Genomic DNA, 21,431 nt, shown 5'->3' on the forward strand with positions numbered 1-21,431 from the left:
TTCCTTTCTCATTTCACAATATAAATGTAAATACCTCAGTTACGTGGCTTTCCTGCAGCCACAGTATGGTTTCCATGCACTCAAGGAACTAGGAATTAAGGGAGTTCATTTATTTATTAATAAAAGCTGCATATTAAGCAAACTTGACAGGAAACAAACCCTTTGATTTTGCACTGTATTACCTTTGTGTATTTGTAGGAAACACCGGATGTTCTTCTGCAGCAGTTTGTTATCTTGTTTATTACAATTTCCCTAAAGAAAGGGAGGAACACTGCATTAAGACGACTGGATGCCCCTTATTAGCCCTCACTTTCCTTCACTGGATTTTTACCATCAACAAAGCATTTCACGAAGCACGCTATCGCATAGTGACACTTGACCCTAAACCACTCTAAAAATTCAGTCCATGATGATGTACATCTTCCCCCTTACCACAGTTTCAGGGTGACTGTTCTGAAACACTTCTCGCCTTTATGTCTAAGTGAAAAAAAGACCAAACTTGTCTGGAAAGCAGAGAATCAGCAGGACTTGCACTTGTTCCTTGCTGCTGTTGTACGGTTCCAGCTTGACACCAGGAAAGGAGAGGGATATCAAATACTAACAACATTGTCACCTTGTTTTATCCTCCTTAATTAGCAGTTGTCCACAACAGAGACTAGCCCAATTCAACTGTGTACTCCAGTCCTCTTCACATGGGCCTTCAGACAGTAATGGGGAATTCAAACAAAAAACAAAAACCAAAAAACCAATGGTTTGACAGTTGATGCTGCCAACTGAAAAACAGAACTTAAATCTCAGAAGTTCACTACTTCCATTTCACTGAAGAAACCAAGTCCTACCAAAGAAACTTCAAAAGCCTTCCAATCATTTCTTACCTCCTCTCTTTTTTGTAGAACAGCAAGATCATTAGGCACGCAGTGAGAACAACCAGGAGGACGCTCAGCACAGCACCAACAGCCTGACTTCTCCTTGAAAGGCCTTTGTGTACCTGGGCTTCCTGATCAGTCTGCTGCTCATTGCTTCTGGGATCATCGGTTAATCTAATAACATAAATTGGGAAGAAAAGGACAAGTAAGATCTATCGATCAGTTGCACCAAACTGGATTAGAATCAGCAGATTCAAAGAAATTAAACACGCCACACCATCCTGTCAGTCCTGCCTAACAGCTACAAAGAACTGAATTTAGGGGATTTCGTTCTAAGTAAAAATCACTGAAAAAAATAAAATTGTATGTGCTGTGCCTATGTCCTGGTATTCAAATAGTGCATAAAACTGATTACAGTCAAGACTGAAGCGCATAATTAGGCTCTCTAGCACATACACAGCAGCAGCTATCCACACAAAGCTGCTATTTTAGAACCAAACCTGGACTTGAGCAAGCTGCAAAAGCTACAGCAATTGTTTACCTTCCAGCTGATGATGGCACTACACAGATCAAACACCGTCAACAGCTAATTGCCTGTTTAAACCAGAATGCCATCAACAGCTAATTGCCTGTTTAAACCAGAATAAACAGTTTTCCTGTGTTTTCAAGCTAGCAGCCAGAAAGTGAACAGTCCTAGAAGTAGTTACCCCATTCTTCACAGTGAGGCTGCCCACATGTTAAGAATGCTGGTAAGCACCCAGATACAGTCACTCTGCTTTTAACACTGTCACCTCATTACTCCTTTTTGGATGTGTAGAATAGTAGTTACTCCATTCTTAACATGTGGGCCAGCCTCACTGTGAAGAATGCTGGTAAGCACCCAGATACAGTCACTCTGCTTTTAACACTGTCACCTCATTACTCCTTTTTGGATGTGTAGAATAAGCTGATCACAATTAATTGCAGAAATACCTCATTATTCTTCTAAGACCTGTAATAATCTTCACTCCAGCCTAGCAAAATAGGCAGACAGAGAAGAAGGCTAGTCTTTGCCATGGCTTTAAAGTTTTCCAGACAGTAAGGCAAGGAGGACAAAAAACCTTGCCCAAAAACTGGTTACTCTCCTCTCAGTAACATGAAACAGCATGTTCTGTCAGCTACTAAGGTTTTACTTAGTGAAAACACAACAATATTAATTCCACCATGCCTCTCCATTTCCCGTGCAAACAAGCAGCTTTAGGTTCTGATCAACTTGGCAAGCTTTTATTTAGCAGTCATGGGCCAAACATTACATACATGAACACCAATTCCATCTACCCATGAGTCTACTGCATTTCTAGCTTTTCCTTTTTTCACAATCACCGTGATGAACAAACACAAAAAAGCCTTTAGTCGAGAAGTGCTGACAAGAGCTGCTTTCAGAAAATGGTTAACTACTCACATTAATGGACACACAGCAGATGTGTACCAGGTAAATAAATATTGGCAATCTGCTGTCTCATGAAGGAATTCAGGGATGCCTTCCTTTACTTGTGGACTGCAGTGGAAGAAAATGGTTGAAGACACAAACTTTGATTTATCTTTACCGCATCTGGAGTCTGATGAAAATATGACATCCAGGTCATCATCTACAACGAGAAGAAAACCTTATAGTTTATTATTTCCCTGCAAATAGTCTATTAACACTAGATTCTGGAAAGTTATGTATTTGTTCTGCGGTAACAGCTTACACTTTGCAATATCTACAGGTGAGCTTACACGTTTACATAGCTGATCCCATCAGTTGCTACAGAACAGTGGGTTAAGCTCTTCAAGAAAAAGTAGCTAGATAGACGAGATCATTGCTTATGCAGCACAAGCACAGAGGAAAACAGGAGACCAAGTCTTCTATCTTGCATTGTTTCTACCAAAGTCTTTCAACAAGTGTCAAGCCCAAACCCTATTAAGGCCACATTTGCAACTGAGCTTACACAATAAGAAAAAAGCAACCTAAATTCTCCTAGACACATCTGCATACTTCTACAGAAATGGATTAGCACAGACATCATGAAACAAGAACCATTTTCTGGTGAAGCAATTCACACGAAGTATCAAGCAATTCTGGCTCGTGAGCAAGTACTTACCCTCAACGTAATATTTAGCTTTTCTGGCAGAACCAATTCTCCGAAAGCGACGTTCATTAGTTTTAACCTGGCAGATGTTTGCTCCAGAGCATTCCGAGAAACTTGAGTTTCTTATACCAGAAAGTTGAATTTCATATACATATTTATCGCCATTTGTCCGTATGTCACCAGAAGCTGTGTACAACCTGAGGAAACAGAGGACTGGTCTATCCTTAAGGCTAAGCTCACAGATTTAGGTTATTCCCAAGACAGAAGACTGGTAACAGTGGTAGCCACTACCACTGGTTGATTCCAGAGCAAGCTGGAGTGACTGATTCAGCAACCAGAAAAGATGTAGGACTGAGGCTTCCTCCCTGAACATTAGAAATGAGGGTTATATTTAGCATAAACATAATCTTTCTAAGAAAGCACCGAAAGTGAACTTTTCTAGTTATACTGCCCTCAACGGGTGCATGAAGATGTAAATACCTCTGAAGGATTAAGGTAAACTGGAGACAAAAGCATGATCCAGCAGCTCATACACAAGCTAGCCTACTGACCATAAGAACCATATTGTGTGCTCTGTAGCTATGATAAATAGCATAGCTTAGCTGTCTTCTCCAGAAGGGTAACCAGCTCTACCATAAGCGTTACCTAAGTACTATTTACAGTTGTGTCCTTTCACATCGCTGGTCAGAGTGAGAATGCTCTGAGATTCACAGCTACTTCTTCTAGCCACCTGCTCCAAAGCTGAGCTTGCTCAAATATGACTCTCACATTATACCCAGTTTTTAATTTTGTCCTGACTTCCTCTCCTCCTTCATCCAGGCCTGTTTGATTTTTGTTTTCTTCTCTCTGTTTGCAATGCTATCATCACGTTCGCACAGCACGTTTATTTGTAACACTTTTCCCCAGTTACTCCAATCCTGCACGCTAATGGTTTGTGCCCTGCGAGCAGAGTTTATTCTTCCCATAACACTAGTATGGGCAGATCTCCTTCCATAACACTAGCATTGACAGTAAATATAGTAGTTTATAAGAGATTCTGGCACAGAGTTACATGTAATGTGTAGTACAGTCAGTGTAACTGCTGGTCTTCTCCTGCCTCTCCTGAGTTCAGTCACGCTTCAGCACTCCTCCAGAGCTGTCCTTCCTCACTTTTAAGACTTTTGAAGCACAACTTCCTACTTCCATATGGATTGTCTGAGCAGGAAAAAAAGGTGCTATGTAAAAATCCTTGGTGGGGAAAAAACAAAAAAAAAAATTAAAAAATTAAGTTCTCTGGCACCGAACTAATGTCTACACACTACAGATGAGAGCAATAACCCACAATAAAGAGATCCAGCATCAAGGTGAGTACGTGCAGGCTTTAGACTAGTCTTGAGTACACCCGGACACACTCACAGCTGTAAGCCCTGCTGTAAGCTGCACTATTAATCAGGCCATTACATGAGTCATCGGTACAAGGTGAATTCAGTGCTATTTCCACTTGACAGCTAAGAACTGTTAAGGCAACACAGAATATTCACACCAAGCTCTTTTCTTGCAGTGCAGTTCTACGGGACTAAGGTGTTGTGGTTTTTGGGTGTTGTTGGGGTTTTGTTATTTTGGGGTTTTTGGGGCATTTTGTTTGGGTTTTTCTTTTTTTACTTACTTATAATAAACATCCCCTAAAGAGAAGTTTTTCCCAGTTGCAGGATTAATAACTGTTCCATTCACCACCTCCACCTCCTGCTGCTTCACAGCACAAGCTGCACGTGTGTCCCAAGTGATGTAGTAAGCACAGTTTTCTTCATCAATTCTACCAAATAACAGACACAATTGATGATTCCAAGAAACAGTAGCAAGTGCTTAATATCTTGAGAAACAGAAGACACATAGCTGCTAATCTGTGTGTAGGAATGTTCCTGGCTAAGCAGCAAGCTGAGAGTAAGCTACAATAGTCAAGTAGCACTCAAAAAAAAAAAGCTACTTGAAGGACTGCACTGCACTTTTCTGCAGTTCCAACAATTAATAAGACCCGGCTGCACTTGAACTTCCTATTTCAGAAGTTCCAGAAGTCACACAGTGTATCAGAGGGGCTTACCAAAATGTTTTAGCTAACATGTCAGGCTGCTCTTGGCAGGTTTAACATGCTACACATTAGTTAACTATGACAAGAAGTATAAACTAGTCCAATTTTGCTACCCAGTTCTTTGACTCATACAGAGCATCTTGCTCAGTTTCCCTTCTCGCCAAACAATATACAGTTAATCATACCAAGACTGAGCAAAAAGCCGCCAAGCTTTCTTAGTATTTGTGACCATGCATATATACCTCACTTTAGACAGTTTCTAGTTAAACAATCTGTATTGAGACAACAATAAACCATGTTTTATTGGCTCAGTCACTTATCTACAGTAAGTGCTCTCTACTAAACAGATTTCAAGCAGAGTTAAGAGTGGTTCTACTACAATTGACATCGAAAACAACAGCATCCCAGTCATTGTCAGATCTAATTTGGAAGTAGAATGCTTAAATTTTTGCCCAGAAATTTTAAGATAAATACAGAATACAATTGTTTATGGAAGTGAACAGGTGCAGCAACTGCAGAAGATCCATGTCTTACAAGTACAGACCTAATTGTTTATGGAAGTGAACAGGTGCAGAAACTCCAGAAGATCCATGTCTTACAAGTACAGACCAAGGATTATTTTAGGGACTGTCCAACAGAATGGACCGTCACGGCCCTGAGACTTACAGTTTACTACAGAGGTACAAAGGAATACAGCATGAATATCAGTGGTATGTTAATTTGTTACTCACCTCTGCAGCATGGGCATGCCAACTGTTTTTGCGCACTTCAGTTCTATAATTGTCGTTACTTTCTTGTTCTTCCTACATTCCTGCCCACTGGAATAACTAATATACACTGTATCACCTAGAAAAGAAAAATGGTGACACTCAAGGTTTTTGTAAGCAGCTGTCAGAAATTCCCTTTGCTTGTTCTCCAGTTTTCATTACTTTAGATTAACTTCTAGGATTTTTTTTCCCCTGCATAGACCATATATCAATTACAGCACTTCAGTAATTTGAGAGCTTCACAGTGATGACCATATAAAAATCACTCCTCAAACACTTTTGTATTTACATCGCACCGTGTGTTCAAGTCACCAGTATGGCCCTAATGGATGTTTACATTTAAGATGTCATTTTTCAAACATAAGAGTAAACAAAGATATCCATTTACAAACTAACTCAGGCAATAAACACATGCAATACATCCCATTGTTTTTGTAACTGCATGGAAAATTTGCCTCCATTTCACAAACTCAGCAGCAATTTAAAAAATACTCTTCAAACTGAAAACTGTAAGGTTGAGATTTATTTTTTTTTTAATTCCTTTTCTTAAAGAGTGAAGCCAATTACTCATGTTTCACATGCTGCTTTAATTGAAGAAGTTAGTGGACATAGAACAAGTCTTTCAAAACAGGATGAACAAAAATAATTCCCCCTCCTACAATTACAGAATCACAGAATGGTTGAGGATGGAAGGGACTTCTGGAGGTCCTGTTGTCCAGCCCCTTTGCTCAAGCAGGGCCACCTAGAACAGGTTGCCCAGGACCACGTCTAGATGGCTTTTGAGTATCTCCAAGGATGGAGACTCCACAACCTCTTTGGGCAACCTGTGCCAGTGCTCTGTAACCCTCACAGTAAAAAAAGTGTTTCTTGATGTTCAGATAGACAATTCACTTCTTACAGCTTTAATGACAACACTTTTTATTTGCTTCGGTGTTTTCTCATGGCTTAAACACCACTTTTAAGTTTGAGTAGTAGTGTTTCCTGTTTTTGGTTTTAAACAGAAGATGCATTGGTAAAGATATCTCAAAACAAAGGTTCCACCATAATTTACGAACCACTATAGCTAGGGTTGTAAGATTTAACCATCTCTAGCTCTCTACAAGAACAAAGTAACTCTACCTGTCACATTCAGCTTCTGTGTATGAACAAGTCCAAGAACTTGAACGTCTCCATTGTTGCTTTTCCTGCAAATACTGGCTCTTTCAGGGCAGCCTGTGGGTCCCTCGTGTACCCTCTGACAGAGATTCACATAGTACCTACAGAGAACATGGCAGACAAAACTTCTTTAAAGTTAATTTAGGCTAAACTGAAGTGAGATATAAACTTTAGAATCCTCATGGGAAGCTAGCCAGGTTGAAAGAAAGAAAAGATGCAAATTAGCTGACAGAATAAAGCATGTACTAAGGTTTAGCAGACCACTTCTAACTATCAAGTAAATGACTCTGTGCAAAAAAAAAATTGATGATTTACCAGATTACTTTACTAGTTGATTTTGACCTGGGTCAAAACTAGAAGTTGGAACTGAGTCAAGAAGTGCCCTAAAGTTTTTCCAGTTACAAAGGCTATAGTACTATCCTAAATTCAGCATCTCTTTGGAGCTATACCAGTTAAGTTTTATTAGAACAGAGAAACTAGTAGCAAGGCAGTGAATGAAACAGTATTGTTACGCCACAGTTGATCCTAAGTTTAGAATTAAATGCTCTCATGCTTGCCAGTTCATTTCTATTTGCTAACTGCAGGGGGAAGGCTGGAGAGGTTGATGACTTCCTGCTATTCATATTTTCCTCTAAGTTGATACTTAGAGGAATAGGGGGAAAAAACCCCTACTTAAACTTTAGACAAGAAGTTACACAGCAACTAAGTCATTTTTGTTCAACATGATTAAGAATCCAAAAAATTCCATTTAAACTACAAAACAACTTTGTTAAGATAGCAGTTTAAATAGAAAGCGTTTTAAAAGCTTTTACTTTAGACTTATTCCTCCTTTAAAAATTGTTACCAATAGAGGGAGGGGGTGAGGATGAAGACTGTAATTATTCATCCTCTTCAGATGAAGGGGGTTCCTTTCCGGTTTTTTGTCTACATGCAGTGTTAAGCGTTGACAGTTTTAAGACACTGTTAGCAATTTAAACAGACTCCAAACAGGGACCAAACAGAAGTACTATGCCACATTACAACTTCAACTGTATTGATTAGCAAGCTGTTCATTACTCACGAGTTCCCATTGTGGAAAAAGATCCATGATCCTGTCAGGGAAGAGAGCATTCTCAAGTCATAAGTTCTGTGTTTTTGGACAAACTTGCACTCCATCTTCTTGGGAGGACAAACAGCCTGAGTCTTCCATTCAAATGTCACAGCACAGCCAAGCGTCTCACTCAGAAGGCGTGGTCTCCCAACACCAGCATTTTCATCACATGTGAAGATAATGGTAGATTCTCTTCTTGCAGTTGCTATAAGGGGGAAGGTTAGGGAAAAAAAAAAACAGGAAAATTACACCTTGCAAGAGGCTTTCAGACATGTATGGATTTTAGCATAGCAATTTTGCAGTACCAACAAAAGTTTTAATCAGGTATTGCTTCAGATAGCAAAAAGGCACAAATGGCTTTAGCCAACAATTTTATTCCCTAGCTTAGCTTTTACGCTTTTTAGAAAGTAGTGTTTCTTCCAAAATGACTGATCTCTGTTAAAGTAGAGTCATCACTTATGACTTGAACACTCACTATATCAAGGCATGAACTTTTTATTTCAAAAGTATTTTGCTCGCTTACTTGAGTAAAGTCAGGTTTGTCCCAGAGATTCTTTGTCTTGCCCACTCCTATCCCTTTACTACCCTTATTGCACCAGAGCTCTTTTGCCCAGCCTGGTAACGGTTACCTCCCCATGTTAGTTCAGACCCTTGCACATGAAGTATAGCAAGTTCTTACCATTACCACAAAATCCCCACTGTCCATCTCCCTGGTAGTTTTCAGCTGTAGCACACCATGGCCTATTCTTTTCTTCTGTAATACATTCCTCATAGGTCTTCCCTTTGTACTTGAAGGGGAACACACAAAGTTCTCCCTTTTCAGTCACTGAGAAGGAAAGGTATATCCCTCTTAATAACATGCAGCAGAATAGCAGGCATACCCATATTCAGGACCATATCCAAAGCCCGGACTTTAATACTAAAGAAAAGTCATAGGAAGACAACAGAAATACTGAAACATTGACTCTAAATCCAACTAGAAAACTAGGGCATAGTGTACAATTAGCTACGATCATCCCTCCAGAAAAGTTGCACTCCCTCTTTTAGGATAAACGTTGATCTTGCAGATTAGTATGGCGCACGTGATTTAACAAAACTACATGTTTCTAACGTATGCAAAATCCACCTTGCTTCCCTCCTATCACAACAAAACCTCATAGTTTAAGGGTAAAAAAGCTGACAAGTTTTTACATAAAGAATGGATCTGCTTCAGTCTCACCTGGAGGGCACCGATCACCTCCTGTATACTGCAAGATGACCGTTTCATCCTGGTGGCTATAGTCCATTTTCATTTCCTTTACGTTTCCAAAAGACGACACACCACTTTCAGATGTCAGACACACTGCCCCATCTTTGCATTTTCCCTGGGGCAAGTCTGCTGCCTTACTGCACACACCAACGTGGTAACTGCTGGTTCCAGAAAATACCTGCATGGACATCCAGAAGCATTACAAACAAGGCTGCCCCAGAGCCTACAGTCAATACTTACAAAGAACCACTTGAGTGCTTTATAAACCAAGTCTCATGCAGTACTTGCATAACGCAGGAGGAAAATAGAACTAATTTTGCAAGTCTGGCTTTCCTTAATATGGCAAAACTGCAGATAAAGTACACCCCCAGGACCACGGCTATAGTCTGCTCAGGAGACTTGTTTTCATGTTCAGGATTCTGCCACAGGTGAAGATTTCTCCTTCCTTTCCCCATCAGTATATCCATGAATTTCCCTCTCAAAAACATTAAAACCCCAATGTTATTCCCTCTAATATTATTCCCTCTGTCAGAGGCCAAACAAATATCAACACTGACCACAGCCGCAGTACATGCTTCAGCCTCCTCTCACACCCCAGGATGCTTAAAAGAAACCCCTGCTTCAGTTTTAAGATGTTGATAGCAATGGGCAATTAAAAAAAAAATATATTAAAAAAATAAAAATCACACCACCAGAAGGCATTACCTCGAATGATCTTCCAGAAAGGCTGGTCAGGTTAAAAGTATAGTGTAGCTGTTCATCAGTCACAGAGCAGCCTAGAGCTTTTACTTTATCAGGACACACAACTGGAGTTTCCCACTCAAACACAAAACTGCAGTCAAGTTTCCTTACCATCTTTGGTCTGCCCTGTTGCCAAGGAACACAGCAAGATACATTAGGTTTAATTTTTGGAGAGTTTGGTGTTCTTTCTGAATTTACACACACACACACTCTTCCCGCAACAGTTAACCTCAGTTATTACTGAGGCTGCACTTTACTGACTGCAGGACAAAAAACACATCTTCATATTACAACCTGTACCAAAAAAACCTGCAAGTGAAGTACGTTCTATCTAGCTCCAGAAAACGATGAAAGCAGTAACTGAAGTACACAAGCTTTCTTATGAATTAGGGTCAAGATTTTGATGGTCAGCCTAGTTGCAAGCAGCAACAAAAGTGAGAGCTGTGTTTCTCCATGGTAGAGAACATTAAGAAAGTTCACCAAGTTAACATTTAGAAAGAATGCTGTTTCCTTTGTCATATTTTAAATAAAAATATAAGTATAGCATGTGTTATATTCAGAGCTGCCTAGAGTTTCAGCTCATGCCCCATGTTGATGGAAAATGGTTCCACTAAGTATCTTCGACAAGCTCCAGTTTGTCAAACATCATACCTCAGTGCTGCTCTTCAGTTTGTTAAAGCATTCAAAAAATTCAAGAAGTGTAGATTCACACCACCATGCAACCTCAATTTAGTGTTCAGGTGTCAACACAAAATAAAAGCCTAAGTATCTAAATGCAATTTGTAAAGCTGTGTATGATTATGGAAAGGGTTACAACATAGGGGAAACATTTCACAGTTAATAGCTTTACAGACAGTTATACTGGTTCTTGTGTTAGCTTGTGGTACAAGTACAAGCTTTTGACCTAGACAAGGTGCAACGCAGCATTAAGTTTAACACCAGCAATAAGTTATCGCTACATTACTTCAGTGGAATCTGATCCTTGAAACCATCAGAACCTGCTACTCTCAAGCCTAAAGTTCATGCACTCTATGAAGTTTTGCCTGGTTAAGAATACAAACACTAAGTATTTAAGTAGTAAGAATGCAAATACAAAGTATATTCCCTGTTGAAACAAGTCCTTACATGCCAGAAACAAATCCTTGATTTAGTTTTAAACAAAGCTAACACTGGTTACTACCCACTTTCCACTGCACTCCAATTATCAACGTAAGTTTAACAGATGTCTTACCAGACTAGTTCCTTGGCTGCAGTGAAATACAATAAGAGAAGTATAGTTCAATTTGTTGTTTATCCGACAAGGAGTAGCGCTGTTGTAAGTGATGTAAACTTCATTTACTGCCTCATTTAACTTGGGAGGTTCAGTAACACGACCAATATCCTACACAAGCAAAAATATGTATTACACACATATGGAACATCTAGATTTCAGATCAGCCCAGAGATTCAGATTCTTCTGTTTGGTTTACATGGGAGCATAACTATTGCACTTTCAAAAACTGCATTCTATACTCAAAAAATAGTTGTTACATTTCAATCCTAACTAAAACACAAGTTGAGCAGCTCAAAACACTCTGATTAAGCTTGACAAAAGCCAGGGAGGTTCTGCATCTTACAGGTAGATTCTTCTTGTGCCAAAATACCAACACATCACTTAAAATTAGTGTAGTATTAACAATGGAGTGAGGTCCCTAGATCAATATGGAAGTTCACGGAGAACCATCTAAACTTTTTATGTGCATCACAAACAAGACTTCAAAAGGTAAGAACCTCCATCTCTCAAGGTAATAACACAGAGAAGTTAACCAATATTCTGTCACAGGCTTGCTATTCATGCAGCTGCCAAGTTCTCACATGAAAGTACTAAATGCATTTTGGAGCATGATAGGACATGCCCTGCTTCATATCACAACAGGCTATCACGGGATCAAGCATGCCATTTCTGTGCCACAGAATGGCAGACTAAGAGGCATTCTGCTTCCCAATCTCTGTATTTGGCACACAGTACTACCTGAAAAAACTCTGTCATAATTTTTCTTATTTGTGACTGTATGGAATCTTCTGACACTCAAAAAAAATAAAAAAAAAAATCACTGGAGTTCATGATAGGAAAATACTTCTTTGCAGGGAAAAACAAAAGGGAATTTTGCAGTGTAGATTTTAATTTTATATTCCATTTCTTTAACCCATTGCCAAGCCTCAGGCTTCTATGCAGGGATACTGTTTTAAACTAGTAGGGAAATGCATGTTTCAGTGATTCCAGGCATAGTACTTACTATTGGCGATTCATTAACAGGAACCATGCAAACAGCCGCTCCAGGTGGGCAATTGACATCTTTGATAGGATTGAGAGGCTCACAAATGTTGATGTAGAAGTCTGGAGAAACCTCTGTTACATCTTCATCCACAAATGCCTCATAATACCCAGTGCGATGGATCAGAGGAGACAGGTCAATAATGGAACTGCCATTCAATACTGAGCATTTCACCTACAAGAAAGTACATTTTATTGCTCTTACTCTTTTATTACTTGCTTTGATTTATTGACAAATGTCCTTTCCTTCATAGAGCCAGAAGCGTGGCTGCATTTAAAAGTTTCAAATTCAATTTAAGTAAAGCAGCATTTGCTACAATTTCTGTTTGTCTACAGATACTAAGCTCCTACAAGCTGCATATGGAAAACCTCAATCATTTAAACATTTTTATGGAATGAAGACCATATCAGAACAATACCAAGATGTAAAGCTCAGGCATGCATACTCCAGCATACATAGTTACCACGTCTTCCTAAGATCAGCAGATCTGACAGTTCCTTCCTCTCCCCGTCTCCCACACACCATTGGACCACCTCAAACAAACAGGCTTGGTTATAACACTGTAAAGTTATTGTATTGCAAGTTGATGACTTGAGCTCTGCATTTCCTCGGAACCTATTTCATGCATTCTTAAAGTGCATAAGCTTACTGACAGCCTATCTGGAGTTCGGGAAGTCTATTCTTGTTTAGATATTAGATAAGTAGCAACTAACAAAATTACTGTTTAATTTCAGGACAAATAATTATCACTGCTACCTACCTATCACCACACTGAAATAGCTAGGGTCACCGTGGATACAGCATGAAAAGCTATCAGAAATGCACAAATGATCACTGAACACAGTTAATAGGCTAGAAAACACAATGTTTTTAGGCACTATTGATTTGTATTGCAGCAAGGTACATACTACTGAAAGGGAAACCAGAGCTATGTGTAGCAGAACTCTTACAAAAGAAGGAGGGGACACACGACAGTTCCTAGCAGGGAAAGAAAAACTGGAAAACGTTTTTCCTAAATGGAAGCGAGAGCTATGGTAGTATTGAGACAATGATCAGGAGGAAAAACAACTTGCAATAGAGAATGATGGTCACGCCAGACATAATCAAGGCAGCAGAAAGAATGATTAGGTATATTTACAAAAGGTAACGTTCAGGTGTTAAGAAAAGATCTCAATTCAGCCTATAGCTCATTTAACCTTCTATTCCTATTGCTGGCTTTTATTTGTGCATCCACTACTGGTTACAATTTAACTAGCTAAAATTAACTAAGTAAGACTAGCTAAAAGTATTGTCTGGAACACCAGGTCATCTAGAGTTGACCAAATCACATTATTACAGCATGTGTTATACAGCAGAGGCAGATCTTAAATTCATGCTATCAAGGTTTATCAGTTTTTGCACTGAGCAAACTGATGATACACTTGCCTGGTCTCTAGTCACTTGCTTAGAAACAAAGACTATCCCCACGCAGAGAGATGGCTATCCATCCTCAACTCAACCTAAGCTCTACTGGCCTGTTGCATTGGAGAGTCTTAACCATCAATTCCCAAGATGATGTCCTATGGCTTCCATTTGAGCTATTACAGAAAAGAGCTAAGTAGGTTCCACAGAGGGGTTATCTGAAGTGTTAAAACTTTAACTTGGCTCACCACGCAGACCAGAAGTTTACCAGGTATTGTTCATCCCTGCTGAAAGTCAGTAAGAAAAGTATTTGAGAACTTCTATATGAACTTGGGTTCTGTACTACAGGAAGAGACCTTTCCCCTGAAGGAATTTAAAACTTACACTGCCATTATGCCTAACCCTCTCCCAGAAATTTAGTCCCACAAGTGTTTTCTGTAGAAATAATTCTTACCTCTTCCTCACAAGCCAAGGAAGTATGCCAAGAGAAGTAACTAGTACATGTCTGCTCGTCAAAAGACAGAAAAACAGGCTGGCTGCCATCTCCAACATCAGACTTGCATACAAAGCTAAAATAGCTTTTATGCTTCAATTCAGGGTCTGCAGGGCAAGGATCTCCATCTTCATAGACAAGCTTTAACACTTGATCTTCATAAGTTAAACTTTTACTCAGTTTTCCAGCATTAATTGGTTTTGGACCACCAGTGATGCAGACAGCTAAAGTAAAAAAGAAAAATGAACAAAACAGATCAAGGCTGATGTAACTGCCCTTGAAAACTGCACCTTACACTATGAACAGCAGGAAACTTAAGACAGGCTTTTTCACACCGTCCAGGTCCAGAGTGCCATTAAACTGAGTTGAATTGCACTGAAACAAAGACCAAATATTGTCTTTAATATTTCATTAACCAGCAGAACGTACTGCATCTATACACGTTTAAGCAACTAGAGAACAGTGCTTGGTTACCACTTCTCTGAAAACCAAGATATTAACACAAAATGTCAGCCAGATTATATATAATCTTATTAAGATGCCTCTTAAAAACCAAATCAATCCACTATTTTCTTCTAATTACACAAAAATAATTTTGAATTCACAACTGATACTCCTATTTTAGCATTTAAGATGCTTAAATATTATCTCATATTCAGTCTGACAGAAGAGCTAGCAATTCAACCTGCTAGTAAGCAGCTTAAAATACAAGATAACTTCTACTGATGTTTCAGAAGCATCCACAACAGAAATGAAAGCTAGAAAGAGGGTTGGCAAAGGTTTGAAGAGCGGACACAAGGCTCAGTCCAGATGCATTACAGCAATACAACATCATATAGCAATTTTCGTGCTCAGCTCATTCTAGCTGGAAGTTTTAACTTCTTCCTTTTCACAACAGCCAAGAGGTGCAGCAGAATCATCTACACTCCTGCCCTCATGTCAAAAAGAGCACCCACCCATTCGGACCTACAGGGATTGGTCTGGAAGTGAGGTCATCTAAGTTTAGAAATGGAGTTTGATAGGAATACACTGCTTCATTTCCTAAAACAGTTTTAAGATCTTTTCATAGCCAATTCAGCCACATGGCTGTTCTCTTCACTCCTTCCACGTTTGCAGTAAAACTTGTCCCTCGCATTTTACTGCAAATTTAAGCATGAGTATTTCCTTTGGGTACTCTATAGTCAGTGATTACAGTATCAGGGGGGATAAGATGCTTACCAGCTCCTTTAGCACATGAACTTTTAGCTTCAGCGCAAATGTTCAACTCAATCTTTCTGTTGTGTGAATCATTGATGGTATAGCCAGACTCTCGCTTTAGTGATGTCAAATCAAAGAGGTGGCCTGTAGGTAGATCAGGGAATAATTTAATTATTTTTTTTTCAGATTCAAAATCAAGACGTTTCTTTGTATTAAAACCTTTCAGTAACTTAATTTACTACGAAGGTCAACCAGGCTTTACTTGCTTTACCAGCAGTTACTAATTCCTATTAATAGAGGTAAAACTAGTTTCAGAACTATAGACTATTTATGTTCCAAGGGACATTGCAGTACCTTACACGGTATTTTTACCCACCAATAAGGTGGTTAGTCACTATCCAGAGGATATGTCACACTGCCCTTTTCTAATGAAGTCCCTCAAGAACACAAATGCAGTAGTGCCGCTTCCAGCAGCCTCTTTCACATACAAAATCCCGAGGCCTCCTCCTTACCTGTTGCAGGATTGGTTACCCGGCAGTCATTTTGCACATTGCTTTTAAGAGGACACGCAGCAGCAGTGAACCATAAGAAGGTATATTCACAATCTTCAATCGCTGTTATAAGTTCTGGCTTCGATTCCTAAACATGAAACAGTGGAGAGAACAACATCTCTACAGAGTGATAGTGGAAGATTTCAAGCCAGGGAGTTGTCCCTGAAGCCTGTAGCTGAGCTCGATTTGAATGCCAATCCTTGGACTTAACAGACCATCGTGGTCCAATGAATTAACCCAAGGACAGAGTATTTCATTCTGACTACTTCAAATACACAACAGTACAGAATTATTATCAGGAGCAATAAAACTGATGAGAGAAGAGTTAAAGGCAGCCTAGCTGGGCAACAGAAAATCCAAAAGGTGAGAGTAAGACATCTCACCAAATAGAAGAGTACTTAATGGCAAAGCATACAGATGTGCAAGAGTTAAGAACTACACAGCTAGTAGCATTATTTACTACTTGAAACACTTTCCGACCTGCAATACATTCATCTTCAAGACACAAACAGACAATTTGAAGCTATTACAGATGATAAAAATCTGTGCTAGCAGATTTAGATTGTACAAAAAGATCTCTTAAAAACTGCTCAGCATCTAAAGTTCAAGTACTTATAAGCCAGTCTGCTTATAAGACTGGCTCCCATCCAACTACAGACAATTAGGGAATGGATAAGAAGCGCCCACTACTCTCCATACACAGACAGTGGTATGAACAACTCATGAAAACAGAAAACCCCACCAGAAGGAGCCCACTTACAATTTTGCTTTCATCACACTTGAGGCGCAATATTGTTGTTTTCTTGCGAATTTTATCTGGACACTGCTCCCCGTTAATATATTTCAGAATAGAAATGCCATTTTCCCACCGGGGACCATCAGCCAGTTCCCCAAGACTTGTACATTTTGCACCCTCCATGAGGGAGGCAGCAGCATCAGAAGGACAGGAACCTTTACAGATGAACAAAAACTGTGTTATTACGCCAAGTGTTACTAAGGCTTACTTGCCTGGAACAAAACTCCACTACTCTACTTTCAGGTATGTCATGGCAGATCTACCTCCAAGCCACTGTCCAAACCATAGTCACTGGGTGGTTTTTTTCCCCCAAAATCACAGGCAGCAGCAACAGCCTCACTTTCCCTCAAGGTCATGCAGAAAGTAGTGGCAGCTACTACTGGGGAAGTAGACTACTACACAGAGTGGAAGGCTAGAGTCTCTTATCTCATCTTCCACTGCACAAAATATGGAGTCAATCAGAAGATGCCATAGAGAAAATTCTGAAGTTAACATCTTGTGCCAAAAGATTATTTTAATCTTTAAGAGCCATAGCAGACTTGAGATAAGGATGGAAGAGCTAGAGTGCTGAAGCTATCAAGAGAAGATAAGAGCTCCTAGTGAATCTAGTGAATCTCATCTGCCAAGTATCCCTAAATCAGGCCTGCAATCTACCCTTCCCTCTGGTGCTGAAGTTGCACCACTCTCTCCACATATTTTGCTTTGTGATTTTTTAATTCTGAACAACAGCTGGCAGTATTGTCCTACCACTTGCCTCCCCTAGCTACAGCAAGAATATATTCTTATTTTGCTCTTACGTGCAGCACCATATGGTACTAAGGGTTTGCAGACATTAATATAGTATTTCTGTGCAGAAGCAGATAGAGCAATTGCCTCCCAATTCTCTCTATGCCGTGTCAGAGACGAAAAGTCATAGAAGTTTCCTTCATCATCCCTGTAAGAAAGAAAGGATTTAAATTAAGAGGCATTTAAAAAAAAAAATCAAGTAATTGTACGGTACAATTCTTAAGTTACTACAGTAACTTTTAACCTAGTAACTCTAAGCAGAATATCATGCTGGAAAAGAAATCTGAACCAGACTGATTGCTCCCTACAAACCTCAAATTCAGTGCACCAGCCATCCCCACAGTAACTGTCCACGTGCACACAGCCCTCAGACAGTACAAGGGTAATTCTGGCTTTTCATTGAAGCATGCAGGCTCTCAGTGCATGGCAAGCACAAATGCAGAGTTACAGTGGATTGTTTTACCTTAGGGTAGAAATCTGACATGATGCCAGATGTTAAAATTCTGGGCCAATTATTAGCCACATTTGACCGTACTTATCAAATCTTAATGAGCTAATACTTGGTTGTGACCGAAATAGATGACATTTTTCCTACAGCTTTGTTTGATGGAAGTTCCAAACAGACAGCAGTTGTATTCTTGTTTAAATTAGCTATAGTTAAAAGGTAACTAGACACTTGTAACAACCTAACACACTCAGAGTTCAACAATTAATAACTGCATATCCAACAGTTCACTTTGATACTAAGCTTATTCCCCAGAAGCAGCTCCAAGAAAGTATTATTCTTCAGTGAAATTAGTTTTCAGAAGTACAAACTGCAGAAGTTACTCTACATTGCATTGGCATCAAACGCCACATAGCTGGTTACTAAGTCAAAACGCAATAGCTAAAGTGGCAGTAGTGCACTGAGTTGCAATAAGGTTGTATTTGTTGCTGTCATCATACAGCTTCATTTTCAGTTTGTGGAAAGAACTTACTTGTAGGAGCACTCCGTAGATTTAACAGGTGGGCAAGCATACTGAGTATGCCATTCAAACATGTAGGTGCAATCTGGAGTTTCTTTCAAAAATACAGGCTGAAAGAACAAAATACAAGAGGAATTTACTTTCTCATTTAGACACACTGAAGCTACCTAAATGTCGCAGTCTTGCTCCTAGAAGATCCAGGAATTTGCATTTATATATTTTCTTACAGCCACACTATGCCTCTGACCAGCTGAAAGCACGGCTTCTCCCAAACCCGAGTTTATCCACATGTACGCTTGTAATAGAAGGGCAGCCATTAGGAGCTTCTGCCTCCTCCATGAAATAAGGGGAAGAACAAAAGTCACTCTAGGCACCATTGTTTAAGTACAGGAAGGGAAGCACAAGTACAGAGAGAGATACTAAAAGAAAGTCACCATCTTATTTTTGTCTGGCCGTGTAATTCCTGCACATTCATGCTCCAAGCCTTTATTTCTTACAAAGAAATGGCTATTATTTCTGGGAGAATATCCCTTCCCAACATCTCCAAGAGCTTTGTTAATGGCAGGTATCCCTTAAAGGAACAACAGGCCCTGACTTTCCTGGGGCATGACAAAGGTACCTTCCATACGTAGGAAATTCAAAACACTCCTCATTTATTATGACCTCACAGGACCTTTTAATCTCCTGCTTAATCTGTAAATGATTAGGCAGTCCTTGAAGGAAGCTAGTTCACGTTCTTCACCTTACCCTTGCACACACTAAGAAGAGGGCAACTCTGGACAACTGTACATACAGGAAGCGTATGTTTTGAAACTAACCTCAGATGTAGTCTTGTCACAATAGAATAATATGGCAGTTGATCGTTCATATATTTTATGACATTTTTCTCCATTGGTGTAATTAATCATTATTAAACCATTTTTGAAAGTCAGTTTTTCTGTAAGCAAGCCTAGAAGCAAAGAGTTAAGAAAAGTAAACAGCTAATCCAGGAAATACACGATTGCAGTAACGTCTCTGGCAACAGGGTTGCCTAGACAGCAACAATGTGCACAATAAAGTACTGACAGAAAGATCTCAACCTCCCTCTAAAACTTGTGACCTAGTTATTGAATGAGTACTACTCCAGCACAGTAGAGTGGATCTCATTCCTAATTGTGCATCAGGATAACTATATACATGACACATGTATATATGTGTCATGTATACATGACACATTTATTTGCACATGAAGCAAAAGTGGGAGGCTGCTTTATCTCATAAGATGCACAAGATTTGCAAGAACCCCTCTTGTATCAGATAGCAGCTTCAATTACACTCTCCAAGTTCCTTCTGATCAAGTGCTATACCTGCTACTTTTCTGAAAGTACTGTCCATCTTCTTTACTTGACACGATGACACAGGGTGAGCCTCTGGTTTGCAAGGTTCTGTTATTTCTCCACAAACTCTGAAGTAGTAGTCATACTCATCTGTACTCACTTTTATGTCTTTATTGGAAAGTGGCTTCAGGTTATAAACATGACCATACCTTGGATCTTTCACCTGGCAATCCTCTCCTTTAAATGAAAAGTTGAGAATTTAAAACACAATTTAATATCTATGAGCCATGCCAAAAACACTTAGGACAATTAAGGTTTACTGGCGCAAATAAGGCCACAAAAACGCATAGCTGGCACTTTAGGGCAGTGACAGTGAAGAACCATTTTAGTCCAGATAAGCAGCTTGTTTTGGGAAGTCATCAATATCTAGAACTACGAGACTAAACTACAAATGAAACATTTCTTTTGTAACTGCCATTAAAGCGAGATGCAAATATCACAATGTAGTTCAAAAACTACTTCAAAGCAGCTTCACAGGTTCTTCCTTCAGCCATGCTGAATGTTAAGTACAGAACAAGGGACACCAAGTCCAGCACTTGCTTAATTATCTGGAAAGAACAGCGAGGTCATGATGCTGAAGCAAAAGTTGCCCTAGATGTCACTCCTGTATCCTCTTTTAACAGCTACGAAGTTCACAAAGTTAGGAAATAATTGATCATAGGAAATGTTAGCTAAAGCTTACAGGTCTACCAAGACGTACACAGAAAAGCTTTGGGAAAATTCTAGTTTCATGAGTCTAATCAGCTGATATACATCAGTAACTTTGCTGCTGATCAAGTCCTCAGCTTTAAAGTGACTATTTGCTCAATATTCCAAAGCTTTTAAAAAGACATCAGATTGTATCACACTATTATTATGCTCCCCTCAATCATCCAACAAGTTGGTACCAAGTTAAAGACATGGTTCTCTCCCCTCAAAACCACAACTCTTGTCACCAGTGTCCTGCACAGTAATTGTGTGCTACAGAGCAGTAGCTTGTAAACATTCCTCTTATGGCACATGAGATCACTGAAGTTTCAACAATGTCTAGGACTGTTGTGACAGATCCTTTACAAGGAGTCTGGATGTTTTAAGGCATTATCTACAAGTTGCAAAAGAAAACCTGCAAGGACAGGGAAGATACCTGCACATTCAACTTCCCATCTAAGAGCCAGGTGAGTACCAGAAGCAGAACCTGTGATTCCTTCTTGCATGTCCTGGAATCAACTGTAAACTCTCATACTATCCCCACTGGTCTCTCCCCTGTTGTCTAAACAAGGGTCAGGTTTACAATATAGCTTCCATTCTTCAGAGGGGGACAGGGAATAACTTGCCAGGCATAGGATGAACTGCGTTCTCATGAAACCTGATGCTTTAAGATTTACAAGACATTAGCAAGTCTGCCTGTGACTTAACAGGGTAGTACTATGATTTGTCAGAGACAGCATTATTACTTTATCTTCTTTCCCCATCATCCTAAATTGTACTTCTAATGTTAGATGTGACTCTTAGTTGGCTTAAAGCTCAG

General features: G+C 39.6%; 1 protein-coding gene across 1 annotated transcript in view; it reads right to left on the reverse strand.

Moving 5' to 3' along the window:
- Positions 1–21,431, reverse strand: part of IGF2R (insulin-like growth factor 2 receptor) — a gene marked incomplete at its 5' end in the record, with an annotated part of 51,381 nt that overhangs the window by 1,743 nt on the left and 28,207 nt on the right. The window contains 21 exons of the mRNA XM_009700389.1: positions 183–252; positions 876–1,040; positions 2,308–2,494; positions 2,990–3,174; positions 4,623–4,769; positions 5,774–5,888; positions 6,929–7,065; positions 8,025–8,259; positions 8,734–8,880; positions 9,274–9,481; positions 10,009–10,170; positions 11,276–11,425; positions 12,321–12,533; positions 14,215–14,477; positions 15,472–15,594; positions 15,963–16,089; positions 16,762–16,952; positions 17,595–17,731; positions 18,561–18,658; positions 19,367–19,497; positions 19,895–20,101. Of these exons, the coding sequence (XP_009698691.1) occupies positions 183–252; positions 876–1,040; positions 2,308–2,494; positions 2,990–3,174; positions 4,623–4,769; positions 5,774–5,888; positions 6,929–7,065; positions 8,025–8,259; positions 8,734–8,880; positions 9,274–9,481; positions 10,009–10,170; positions 11,276–11,425; positions 12,321–12,533; positions 14,215–14,477; positions 15,472–15,594; positions 15,963–16,089; positions 16,762–16,952; positions 17,595–17,731; positions 18,561–18,658; positions 19,367–19,497; positions 19,895–20,101 (3,398 nt within the window). The remainder of the gene's footprint in view (positions 1–182; positions 253–875; positions 1,041–2,307; positions 2,495–2,989; positions 3,175–4,622; positions 4,770–5,773; positions 5,889–6,928; positions 7,066–8,024; positions 8,260–8,733; positions 8,881–9,273; positions 9,482–10,008; positions 10,171–11,275; positions 11,426–12,320; positions 12,534–14,214; positions 14,478–15,471; positions 15,595–15,962; positions 16,090–16,761; positions 16,953–17,594; positions 17,732–18,560; positions 18,659–19,366; positions 19,498–19,894; positions 20,102–21,431) is intronic.

The sequence above is a fragment of the Cariama cristata genome, unplaced genomic scaffold (genome assembly GCF_000690535.1).
Source record: "Cariama cristata isolate BGI_N322 unplaced genomic scaffold, ASM69053v1 scaffold12935, whole genome shotgun sequence".
Taxonomy (NCBI): Eukaryota; Metazoa; Chordata; class Aves; order Cariamiformes; family Cariamidae; genus Cariama; species Cariama cristata.